At 40.7% G+C, this 12,974-nt stretch overlaps 1 protein-coding gene across 2 annotated transcripts in view; it reads left to right on the top strand.

Annotated features, from left to right (window-relative positions):
- The window catches only part of LOC121270922 (A disintegrin and metalloproteinase with thrombospondin motifs 14), a 185,818-nt gene extending 174,462 nt beyond the window's left edge, over positions 1-11,356 (top strand). The window contains exons 18-22 of one of the 2 annotated variants that reach the window (XM_041176543.1): positions 194-326; positions 1,480-1,687; positions 3,132-3,261; positions 3,763-3,882; positions 9,053-11,356. In XM_041176543.1, the coding sequence (XP_041032477.1) occupies positions 194-326; positions 1,480-1,687; positions 3,132-3,261; positions 3,763-3,882; positions 9,053-9,669 (1,208 nt within the window). In that variant the 3' untranslated portion in view covers positions 9,670-11,356. The remainder of the gene's footprint in view (positions 1-193; positions 327-1,479; positions 1,688-3,131; positions 3,262-3,762; positions 3,883-9,052) is intronic. The other variant, XM_041176544.1, reaches the window with a different exon arrangement.
- The last annotated feature ends 1,618 nt before the right edge of the window (positions 11,357-12,974 follow it).

Below are 12,974 nucleotides of genomic sequence, written 5' to 3' on the forward strand. Positions count from 1 at the left end.
TCCAGTCCAAAAAGGACCCTGAATTGTATGCCATCTTGTAATGGTATATTATATAGTACGCTCTGTACTATCTGAACTTTCAAAGGCCAGAGAATATAAACACAACTCCAAATTCAGGTTTTAGTATTCATATACAGATTATTTTGCTTGATGCCATTACAGGAGTGTTCTAATATTGTAAATATGCTTTCAGGCATACAATACACAAAATATGGCTGTAGACGAAAAAGTGACAGCAAGATGGTGCATAGGAATTTCTGTGATAATCACAAGAAACCAAAGCCTATAAGGAGACGTTGCAACCTTCATGAGTGCACACAACCATCGTAAGCACAATGCTGTTGTTTATCTATTTAGAGCTAACTGGAAGATTAGGAGCAAAGTTTCTACGAATGGTCTCAGACAGGTATCTGTCAAGATCAACCTTCAAGGGACTAGTTTGAAATCATAATGCTACTATTGCCTTGATATACATCAGAGTCAGGCCAGTGACAAAGGAATTTTTTTGCACATGGTTAGAATCAGGTGCAGAGCTCTACTTCGCATGTGACTTATTTTTAATTATACAAGAGTATGAGTAGGAATGTCAAGGATTAAAATATAGGCCTGAATTTCCTGCTTGATGTGTGCACCAAGTCACCGGGCGTAGAAGTGGGCAAGAAATGCACTTCTGCCCGTGAAAGGGCCCGAACGCAATTTCACGCTGGCTGGCCAATTAACAACCAGCCAGTGTGAAACATGCCCTGAGAAAGTCTCAGCGCTGCCCATGGGGGAGGCGGGAAGAGGTTGGAGAGAGGGCAGGTGCGGACAAAAGTGAGGGTGTGGGTGGGTACTTCTAGCGCGCTCCCTGAAGGCTGACAGCTGCTGCAGAGCTGCCTCAGGGAGCTGCAAACTTGGGCAGATTAAATGACCAAAAACAAAATGCAGCAAGCTATGTCTGTGCAGCACATTCAAGCACCTGACAGCAGAACTCAAAAACCATCTGTCCCCAGATATCTTTTTTATTCTATCTCATCCTGCCCTTGGATGATTTTTTGTTAAAAACGGACTGCCCTTTTTGTCCGTGTGACGAGCGCAAAATCGTGGGTAGTTTTTGATAGCTTTATTGGCCCTTTAATTGTTGTTGGGTCAGCTCTGACTCCTGCCGACCTCAATTTTGCTCGTGTGCGAGATGACATTGGGACACACGCCCGACGTCGTTTTGCACAATTTCATGTGCATTCAGGATGGGCGCATACCCGCCCAATCAACGTAAAATTCTGGCCTTAGTTCTGGCAGAAGTTCCAAGTGCAAAATGTTGACCTCTCATTTTTCTGTACAGCCTGCTGTGTACTTCCAGCATTTTTCATTTCAATTAAGAAAAACATGGTTGTTTATTCTAGGTAATACTATGCCCACCAGTTCACAGGAAGCAAGTTCTGTTACTGTTGGTTTTCAATGTTGAATGAAGATTTAATGTTTAACTCCGTTCTTTTGCAGGTGGTTAACAGAGGAATGGGGAACTTGTAGTAAAAGTTGTGGGAAAGTAGGATACCAAACAAGAGTTGTACAGTGTGTCCAGTATCTTAATAAGGGTGCCAATAGAACAGTGCATACCAAATACTGTGCTGGAGACCGTCCCGAAGGTCGGAGGCCATGCAACCGTACACCATGTCCATCACAGTGGCGGATGGGAGCTTGGTCTCAGGTACACAAGCAACACAGAACTCGTAACTTGAAACTATTCAAGATATTTTCACTTGTGGGTGAATCCAAAATTAGAGAAGATAAAGATAAGATAGTTATTAATAAATCCAAACAGAAATTCAGGATAAACTTCTTAACCCAAAGAGTCGTTAAAATGAGGAATGTGCTATTATGTGGAGTTTTTTATTTATTCATTCATGGGATGTGGGCATCGCTGACTAGGCCAGCATTTACTGCCCATGAAAAGGTGGTGGTGAGCTGCCTTCTTGATCCGCTGCAGTCCGTGTGGTGTAGGTACACCCATAGTGCTGTTTGGGAGAGGGTTTCAGGATTTTGACCCAGCGACAGTGAAGGAACGGTGATTTAGTTGCAAGTCAGGATGGTGAGTGGCTTGGAGGGGAGCCTCCAGGTAGTGGTGTCCCCATGTGTCTGCTGCCCTTGTTCTTCTAGATGATAGTGGCAGTGGGTTTGGAAGGTGCTGTCTAAGGAGGCTTGGCCAGTTCCTGCAATGTATCTTGTAGATAACACAAACTGCTGGCGCTGTGCATTGTTGGTGGAGGGAGTGAAGGTTTATGGAAGGAGTGCCAATCAAGCAGGCTGCTTTGTCCTGGATGGTGTCAAGCTTCTTGATTGTTGTTGGTGCTGCATTCATTCAGGCAAGTGGGGAGTATTCCATCACACTCCTGGCTTATGCCTTGTAGATGGTGGGGAATCAGGAATGAGTTACTCACTGCAGGATTCCTAGCCTCTGACTTGCTCTTGTAGCCACAGTGTTTTTATGGCTAGTCCAGTTCAATTTCTGGTTAATGGTAACCACCAGGATGTTGATGGTGGGGGATTCAGCAATGGTAATGCCATTGAATGTCAAGGGGCGATGGTTAGATTCTCTCTTGTTGGAGATGGTCATTGCCTGGCACTTGTGTGGCACGAATTTTACCTGCTACTTGTGAGCCCAAGCCTAGATATTGTCTAGATCTTGCTGCATTTGGGCATGGACTGCTTCAATATCTGAGGAGTCGCGAATGGTGCGGAACATTATGCAGTCATCAGTGAACATCCCCACTTCTGACCTTATGATGGAAGGAAGGTCATTGTTGAAGCAGTTGAAGATGGTTGGGCCATTTGGCATAGAAACATTTGAGGGGAAGCTAGGTGCACAAGGGAATAAGGAATAGAAAGATGTGCTGATGGCTTTAGCTGAAGAGGGGTGGAGGAGGCTCATGTAGCATATAAACACTAGCATCAACTGACTGCCGTGTTTCTGCATTGTATAATGACAAGTGCATCAACAAATTATTACAAAGTAGTTATTCAAACTAATGGCATCATATTCAGGGAAAATGAGCTTGAGGAGTGGTGTATTTTGCACATTTACAATTCATGCCAGATTTATGTGTGCCAGAAGGTAACTCCTGTTTCTCTGTTCTTGATTTTCTTGGCCTCAGTGCTCTGTGACTTGTGGAGAAGGTATCCAGCAACGGCAGGTGGTGTGTCGAGGGAGCGATAACAGCATAAGCCATTGCAAGGACGAAAAGCCTGAAACCGTACAAGTGTGCAAAGTGATACAGTGCAACGGTAAGGACATAGGCACATGTTGAATGTGTTGGCCCCCATTCATTGTGTTTCCTGGCTATATTGTAAGAATCAGTGGTGTTTAGATTGTCACCCACAGCACAAACTAGCTATTATGTGGAATGCTTTTACAGAAACAGCAATATGTTAATAGCACTTTCTCTTGTTGGGTTCTTTTGAAATACACAGTTGCATGGAGGCAGTTTTTAGGAATTAGCATTCCCAAAGCAGATTTTGGGTGATGGAAGCACAAATTGGGAATTCCTGTGAAGGTCTGTGAACTATGCATGTTCTTTTCCATCTATTAAAATCGGTGGACAGAAAATTGTACAGGACATGGTGATCTTCATACCCGAGTTTCCAAAATGTGTTCCCACTGGGTGATTCTGGAGGTGCTAATTTGGAAAATTTAACTTCTGGAGTTTATGCATCTGTTATTTAATTTTATGACCATACATTCAAGATTGAAAAATAAAAAGTTAACTTTCTCAAAAATCTTTTTAGCTCATTTAGGAAAGTCTTCTGTTTTTACTCCAAGCACGGAAACCATTGATCAAGTTACTCCACGAGGCCACTGGGTGTCACAGCTCGTTCCAGAGAAGCCTGTTCATAAAATTTCAACAAGTAATTCTCATTTTACCAGCTTTTGCTTGTACCATTCAAATTTGAATATTGATAGATTTTACAAACTAACACTTGGGATAATAATCACAATATTGGGTGTGGAGGTTAGCTGCCTCGTTTTGTGGCCAGTCAAATCTCCTGTCTGTTGAAATTAGCAGTCTGAAAATTTACTATTAGTAGCACAAATTCAAAAACCTTACCTAGGAATCTGTGAATTCAGTAGTTAATGTATTTGGAGACAATGATCATAGCCATTCAGACGTTCCTTTGAAAAAGAAATTAATCACTTACTTTTAGATATAGGGTTGTAGATTTTACACTTGAACAATTGCTTGCGGAGTGTGTTGTTAGTACTCAGACAATTAATGTGCTGACCCTGCCTGACTTTGCTGCATCAGATTTGGGTGGATGAACTTGGCAATCCATGATATAGTACTGGGAACTTGTGTGAGTGGGAATTTGCATTTAAACAGTACATAAACACATTTGGTAAACTTTAAAGGGATGTAGCCTAAATTTTGGTAGATCTTAAATGGCGGTGGATATTTTTAACAAATGTTTCAATTTTGGAGTAACTGAAAATGACTGGCTTAACAAGTGTAGAGGTGGGAAACCAGGTGTACAGCATCGCAAACTCCTGGTTGATGCCTGTTAAGTGGAATTGATGTGAGTGGATTGATAATGAGAATGGACGTTCTGCTGCCTAATTCAGAGTCCCTTCCCCATAAGACGGTGGGCGGGGTTCAATGTGGGCGAGAGGATTCTTGGCCATCAGTTGGAGAACCGGTGGAAGCCCTGCGTTGTTTTTCTTGGGAAGGCCTGATGGTATTCTGAGGTAATCAGGCACTTTCCCCCCGCCCCGCCCTCACCTCAAGCACCCATTTTTATTGATGGGTGGGTGATATAAATCATGTATCAGTGTAAATGCTGTCAAATTGTATGAATATATAATTGACCAGGGCCTCTTTAATACAGTTACCTCCAAACTGGTGGGCACTTCTGACACCACATAACTGGAAAGTGCTAAATGGGTAAAAAAAAAATCTCTTAAAGGATCTTGGCTGTTAATTGAGCCTAACTAATTTAATGTAGAATATTCCAATTAATTACAGCCCTGAGTTTTGTTAATCCAAATGCACTATAAACAAATTCTTGAGTTTTAGCATTGTATTTGTTTATGGAAGCAATTGCTGTAAAGTTCTTACTAATGGGGCTAAAAGCAGACAAGTCACCAGGACCTGAAGGCCTGCATCCAAGGATTTTAAAGGAAGTGGCTGCAGAGATGGTGGAGGTATTGGTCGAAATATTCCAGAACTCACTGGATTCCGGGAGGGTCCAAGCGGATTGGAAAACCGCTAATGTGATGCCCCTGTTCAAGAAGGGAGGGTGACAAAAAGCAGGAAATTATAGGCCAGTCAGCCTAACATCAGTCATTGGGAAAATGCAAGACTCCATTATTAAGGAAGAAATAGGACATTTAGAAAAGCTCAACGCAATCAAGCAGAGTCAGCATGGTTTTGTGAAAGGGAAATCATGTTTGACAAATTTGCTAGAGTTCTTTGAGGATATAACAAGCAGAGTTGATAAAGGGGAACCAGTGAATGTAGTGTATTTGGATTTCCAGAAGGCATTCAGTAAGGTGCCACATAAAAGGTTATTGCATAAGATAGGAGCTCACAGTATTGTGGATAATATATTAGCACGGGTTGAGGATTGGTTAACATACAGAAGACAGAGAGAAGGGATTTATGGGTCTTTTTCAGGTTGGAAAGACGTAACTAGTGGAGTGCCACAACGATCAGTCCTAGGGCCTCAATTATTTACTCTCTATATTAATGACTTAGAGGAGGGGGCAGAGTGTAATGTATCCAAATTTGCTGACGATATAAAAATAGGTGGGAAGATGTGTTGAGATGAGGACATAAGGAATCTGCAAGGGGATATAGATAAGTTGAATGAGTGGGCAAAAACTTGGCAGATGGAGTTTAATGTAGGAAAGTGTGAGATCTTGCACACTAGGAAAAATCAAAAGGCAGACTATTATTTAAATGGAGTGAGACTGCAAAAAAGTGCAGCACAGAGGGATCTGCGTGTTCTTGTGCATGAAACAGAAAAAGTTAGTATGCAGGTGCACAAGTAATTAAGAAAGCAAATTGAATTTTGGCCTGTATTGCTCGGGGGTTGGAGTTTAAAAATAGGGAAATTTTGTTACAACTGTACAGGGTGTTAGTGAGGCTGCACCTGGAATACTGTGTACAGTTTTGGTCCCCATATTTAAGAAAGGATATACTGGCATTGGAGGCAGTTCAAAAGAGATTTACTAGGCTGATCCCTGGGATGAAGGAGTTGACTGATCAAGTACATCTATACAGGTTAGGCCTTTATTCATTAGAGTTTACACAAATGAGGGTGATCTGACTGAAATGTACAAGATTCCGAGGGGACTTGACAGGGGAGATGTGGAGAAGATGTTTCCGCTTGTGGGGGAATCTCGAACTAGGAGACATAGTTACAGAATAAGGGGACACTCATTTAAAACTGAGATGCGAAGGAATTTCTTCTCTCAGAGGGTAGTGAATGTCTGGAATTCTCTACCCCAGAGAGCTGTGGAGACTAGATCACTGAAAGTATTTAAAGAGGAGGTAGATAAATTTTTGAAATATTGGGGAGTTGAGGGCTATGAGGAGCTGGCATGAAAGAGGAGTTGAGGCCTGGGGCAGATCTGCCATGATCTTATTGAATGGTGGGGCAGGCTTGAGGGGCTGAATGGCCTCCTCCTGCTCCTAATTCTTTCATTCTAATGTGCCTCAATGTTTAGGTCTTACACCAGACTGTATATTGCCAGGGGATGACTAAATAAATAAACAGCAAAGAGAATTGCTAGAAGATTTGAGACTGTGGGCCTGATGGTAGTTGTACCACTAATTACATAATAAAGCTACTAAACATGAAAGCAGCAATATTCAAAATAATAACATCTTCCTGGTTCACAGGCATCACATGCAAAAAATAAGATGATGCATTTCAACATGATTTAATTCCTCTAATATCTGCAGAATATGCCAAGTTACGAAGTAACTAAGTCACTAAATAAAGATTATTCGCATTGCTGTAAATGATGGTGGTACCTGAATTAAACCTAGGAGCTGAGGCTGTGCTGCTTGGAAGTCACTGCATTAGTGTTTGGCTCTGCCTCACAATCCTAGACTCAGAAGTAAAACAAATTCTCCATTTACCCTTTGGCTATCAAGATTCTTTTGAATCTGGCTGGAGAGTTTACGAGATTATCAAATTGGCAGATTGTTTGCACAATCCCTCAGCCCCTCCCAGTGCGAGATAAACATGGCATTTGGCTTTTGAATTCATATAGTCAAAGCAGTGTGTAGGAGGTTACTACTCTGCATATTTCATTATGTCCTTAAATCTGTCCTATAGGATCACAGGTAGTTAGATCTAAATAAATAACAAAGTACCAGATGGTAACCCTACCTCTTAATGTTCAGGCAGTATTCCCATTGTTTGATTGGCATATTCCTCAGGCGCTCATGCTCCTTCTGGATACCGATCAGGTATGTAAAAGCAAAAAGAAATGACCTTGTAAGTCGCATGCGATCCCAAGGTCAAGTTTTCCTGAGTGCTGGTTGGTTCAAGGCAACCCAGTTTTGAAGTGGGGGCTTTGAGCAGGTGTTTTTAGGCCCTGTATTTTCCTATGCAAAGGACCTGCATCTGTTTCAGGTATGAGTAAAGAATGCCATTTTTTTCCCTTTCCCAACATGGTGAGTGGGGTGCTTGCAGCTGGAAACCAGCATGTTCATTTTGCCTGCCATATTGAGGCTTTAGTAGGCCCCATAAATAATCAATTCTTACTGTTTATATTTGGCAAATACACAAGACCTGCTTTAATTTGGGAGATCTATCTTTCAGCAAGGATTGAGAATCCACAGCAGGGCTCTATTTCCTGGATACTGTACTACTTTGTTACGTTTCCTCTGGTACGTGAAGGATAAGTGAGCATAAATAGATTGATAACCAGTTGGGTTATCATTATTCTTCATATGAGAGACATTTTTAACACATATGCTGTCTCACAGAGACTCCCTTAGTCCCTTGTGAGCAATTTTACTGTGAAGTCTGTTTAAAGAGCTTCAGTCAAAGTGAGTTTACAATGAAAACATACTAATTTGATACAAACTAAAGCAGTTAAAGCTATTCTAATTATATAACAAACTGCACAAGCATCTTCCGTTTCCACGATAATCCAAATCAGCCCATGTCATTTATTATATTTACCTATGTGTATTCACTAAACAACTGCAGCTTATTTCTATGTTATTTCAGTGACATTAACTCTTTGCTTCTACATGTGATTGGTTCCCTGTGTTGAAGGCTCAGTCATATCTTAGGAAGGGAGCTCAGCAATATGCCCTTTGACTTGTTTTTACTGTGCTGTAAAACATTCTTTCACGGAACCATATAGTCATGAAGCAGGTCCTTTGCTTTATATGGCAAAAGGGAAGCATTTTTATCTCTGCCCTTTACCCTCCGGCTCTTCCAACTCTGCCACTAATTCGTCCACCTCTATGACCTGGAGCTCTTATCCTTCCTATAGACACAACTTGCCTACCTTACAGGTGAGAACTGTTGACCCTACACTAATATATAAGACCACCAGTAGGATCTTTAGGAGCCACATTCATTTACCCCTAGGCAAAAATCGTTGTAATTGGGGAACGAAATGTAAAATAATAAGGAACACCAAGACAAGAGAGGTTGAACAGATGGAGGTGACAAGAAACTAAACAAGTCACCCCAAGTGCACACTAAAAGCTCTTCTGGCATGCAGAAACAAATTCTGAGGACTTGGACCCTGATGCAAGGCAGAACTCAACATCTGTTAAGAAAACTTGTAATTTTACCTCTGAGCCCAGTGAGACCTGAGCCCTGTCTGAAAATTACTCCAGTTTCGTTACTTTGTTCATTGCTAAAAGCAAACAATACTTGTTCTAGAAGATTTACCACGATCAGTCACTTTTGGAATGAACACAGCTGCCACCATCAAAAGAGTACTCAATTTGAAGAATTTCTTTCTTGTAAAATAGAATTTCACTGTCAGATTTAATGTACTGTGTTTTGAAGAATCTTATCTAATTTGTTTTGATTTAATTCACAGGGGAGCCATGCCTTGGGGATAAATCAATTTTCTGCCAGATGGAAGTTTTGGCTCGATATTGTTCTATTCCTGGGTATAATAAGTTGTGCTGTGAATCCTGCAATAAAAGGGACCCAACCTTGCCCCCTCCTTTTTCTCAGGCAGCCTCAGGTACTGAAGGTGCTGAGGGTATCATCCATCCCAGCACTATCACAGAAGTGGTAACAAAGCCAACACCCCATAACCATTATCCAACCGTCAGAGGCACTACTATAAGGAAGGATGACAGTTCACCAACACCTCTTACTTCTGCCAGCGTCGATGACACTGACCGTTCATCAACCAATGTTTTTGCCATAGGCTCTCAGGGAACCACCAACAGTTTCACTATGCTAAATACTCACACTTTTGCAAGCACATTTATGTTGCCTCCTGCTCAACAGGCAACACGGCATAGTAACATGGATGTGTTTGACTCCACAACTACTCATCAGCTGTTTACAAACAAGGAGAAAACTTTGCCTCATACAACTAGTAGGAGCGATACTTGGAGCACAGAAGCTATAAGTAGACAGAGAAGGGATGACAGTGAATCAGAAGCAGACTTGACCCACAGAATCTCACCCACAGTAACATGAATTGCCTATTTTACAAAGATGATGTCCTTCAAACAGAACTGCAGTTTTGCAATATCCTGTCAGTGGAACCATATATCCCTGATAAATTGCCTGATAGTCTTGCTCGCTTGGAGGCAGTTTCTGCCAGTTTCAGCTTACAGCTGCAGGTAAAGGTGTGTCCTGGTCAGTACTGGATTTATATCATGTCCACGTGAGATGGTGATGATTATACATGCAAGTACTGTAAAAGATAACAGCAACCTCATCTATTGCAAAGCTCAATGTTTTCAGATACAAAATGGTGCTGGTTTAACATAAATGAACTGCATTGGCATGAACCTCAAATTTGCATTGAACAGTTTAGTCCTGATGAAATGATTATGTTCCTCTGACATCTAAACAAAAAATCTCATACTTAAAAACTGGCTGCGCTACTCATGATGTATGTAGCTTCTCAAGCTTCCTGGTGCCATACAATGTGCTATGTTTGAGCAATTTAAACATTGTCTTGAAAACACTTTCAGTATTGTTGTGATAATTAAATGATATACAGTATTTACATTCATAGTGTATATAATGTAAATGTCAGCATCCAAAAAGGTAATAGGTTTATAATGTGTTATATTAGTGTTAGTTGTCTTGTTGCTTGTACAAACCTGCCTTACAGTGCCATTCGGCACAACATTCGTTACGGAGTACATATAGTAACATAATTCTTTTTGCAGTTTGTATAGTTCCTGTACATAAATGAATAAGAGCTTTTTAATTTTAATATTTATTGAATTGGAAAAGAATCTCAGTTTTGCATTGTTGGAAGAATTTATTAGCAATGGCCTCCATGTCTAGTCATTTGTGTCATCTTTTTGTTTTGAGTTGAATAGAGGCTAAAACAGTGTAATGTAATTTATAGAGCAATTGGACTTTGCCACCCAGCTTTTGTGTCCACATTACAGTCAATGCATTTTCATTCAAAAATATAGAAGTGAATTTTTTTTTATAAATAACATCTCTAAGCTATATTTTTTAGGTTTTTTTTAAATTACTGTATGTAAAAAATGTAAACAGGGAATCTAAGATCTTGTGCATTATTGTATAATATCCAAATGTCTAGCCTGATATAGTGCAATGGCTGAGCGATAACTGTGAAACTAATACAGTCTATCATGAGCTTGTGAACAGTTTTTAATCTCTTCAGATATCATGTGACCTCATGTAAAACCAGTGTTTTAGATCTGCTTTGATGAAAACCAAAATAGACTGCAAATTGAATGTATGAAGACCTACATTTGGTGCTGTGCATGACTTACAAACCACCGTTCATTGTTTAATGGACAAATGCAGCTCATTAGGTTTTTAAAACTTTTCTTGCTGCTGCGACATCAGTATTTTCATGAGAAAGTAGTTGAGTACAGTTAAAAAAAATTAGTACTCACAACACTTAATGGGGCGATCAATTCTTCTACTCAGTCCAAATATTTAAATGCTGATTGTATTGTTAAACTTTGTATTTGGTTAGAAATTAATCCCTAATATGCAGAAACAATAGGTCCCTAGAATACTTATTTAAGCCACTGTTTAGTTTACTGATGAATCATGCTAAAAGTGGTAATAAATGCTATTTCGGTATCTCTTTGTGAAAAGTTTTGTTGTAGACATTGCATTCTGTTTGTAATGTGCAGGCTGAATTATAACCTTGACATAGATGGTATTGGCGTTATGTAATATTTCAAATTAATATACTTCTCATCCCTCTTATCTATTAGAATCATTACTGATAAATATTACTCACTGTTTAATTCTTTAGGGAGGTGGAGGCGTAGTGGTATTGTCACTGGACTAATATTCCATAGATCCACGGTAATGCTCTGGGAACCTGGGTTTGAATCCCACCACAGCATATAGTGAAATCTGAATTTTAAAAAAATCTGGAATTAAGAGTCTGATGATGACTACGAAACCATTGCCAATTGTCGTATAACCCATCTGGTTCACTAATGTCCTTGAGGGAAGGAAATCTCCATCCTTACATGGTCTGGCCTACATGTGACAATGTGATTCACTGATAAATGCTGGCCTGGCCAAGGACGCCCACATCCTATGAATGAATATTTGTAAAAATTAATGATACTGACCATTGCAAAATATGTCCAAGTGCACACTTGGGCTGTGAGATATTCTGCAATCCTTGGATTTCATCACATCTGAAGATCTGTCTACTTTGATCTAGATAGTCTGCTTTTTGAGTGAAGCCTGGAAATTTTTAAGCTGTATCCATACAGCAAAATTAGTGAAGTTTTGCTCTCAATGGGTAGGATTCATCTGGGAATTTTGCACTCAAATTCCCGAAACATGCTCCATTCAAATGGGTGACGTTCCAAGCTGGCTCTGAGAATTCATCCAGTGATTCCTTTTAAATATGATTCTTAAAACAGAACCCCATTTTTTTTACATTTCTGTCTGTCCCCCAACATCTGGTACCATTAGTAAGTTTACCCAGGCTTTCAATGATTTATCATCGGAAAACCAAGTGTTGGAATTCACAACGTGAAGAAACCCTGGTCTTTGTCTGTGCTGCCCCCTGTTGGACTTTGAACTTAGCTGCAAGTAAGCTCTGGTTTTCATACACAATCTGGGATGGAAATTGCTTTGGGCCTCTTTTTTGGGCATGAAATGCTTACTGAGGCCAGCATGATATTGGGCAAAGGATCTCAATAACAGTGGTTGCTTGAGCTGCTGAGCCCTGGCACTCCTGTGTAGGTTAAAATGATGAATTTTGGGCTGCTTGCTTCACTAGCTCCAGAGATAAGTAAAACTTTTTAAATAAAAGCAGCAGCTATCCTTTGGGCGCAGGTCATTGATAACCGAAATCATCTCTCATTGTTGTAAAGGCAAAATACTGCGGATGCTGGAAATCTGAAAACAAAAATTTTCACCCCACCAGCCTCCGCATTCAAAGGACCATCCTCCACCATTTCTGCCAACTCCAGCATGATGCCACCACCAAACACATCTTCCCTTCACCCCCCACTTGGTCTTTCGTAGGGACCATTCCCTCTGGAACACCCTGGTCCACTCCTTCGTTCTGTCCACAAGCATGACCCAGACCTTCCTGTCTCCTGCCATTTCAACACCACCCTGCTCTCATGCCCACATGTCCATCCTTGGCCTGCTGCAATGTTCCAGTGAAGCCCAACGCAAACTGGAGGAATAGCACCTCATCTTCCGACTAGGCACTTTACAGCCTTCCGGACTTAACATTGAGTTCAACAACTTCAGACCATGAACTCTCTCCTCCATCCTCACCCCTTTTTAATCCCCTTTTTTCA

Source organism: Carcharodon carcharias, chromosome 28, assembly GCF_017639515.1.
Source record: "Carcharodon carcharias isolate sCarCar2 chromosome 28, sCarCar2.pri, whole genome shotgun sequence".
In the NCBI taxonomy this organism is placed as follows: domain Eukaryota; kingdom Metazoa; phylum Chordata; class Chondrichthyes; order Lamniformes; family Lamnidae; genus Carcharodon; species Carcharodon carcharias.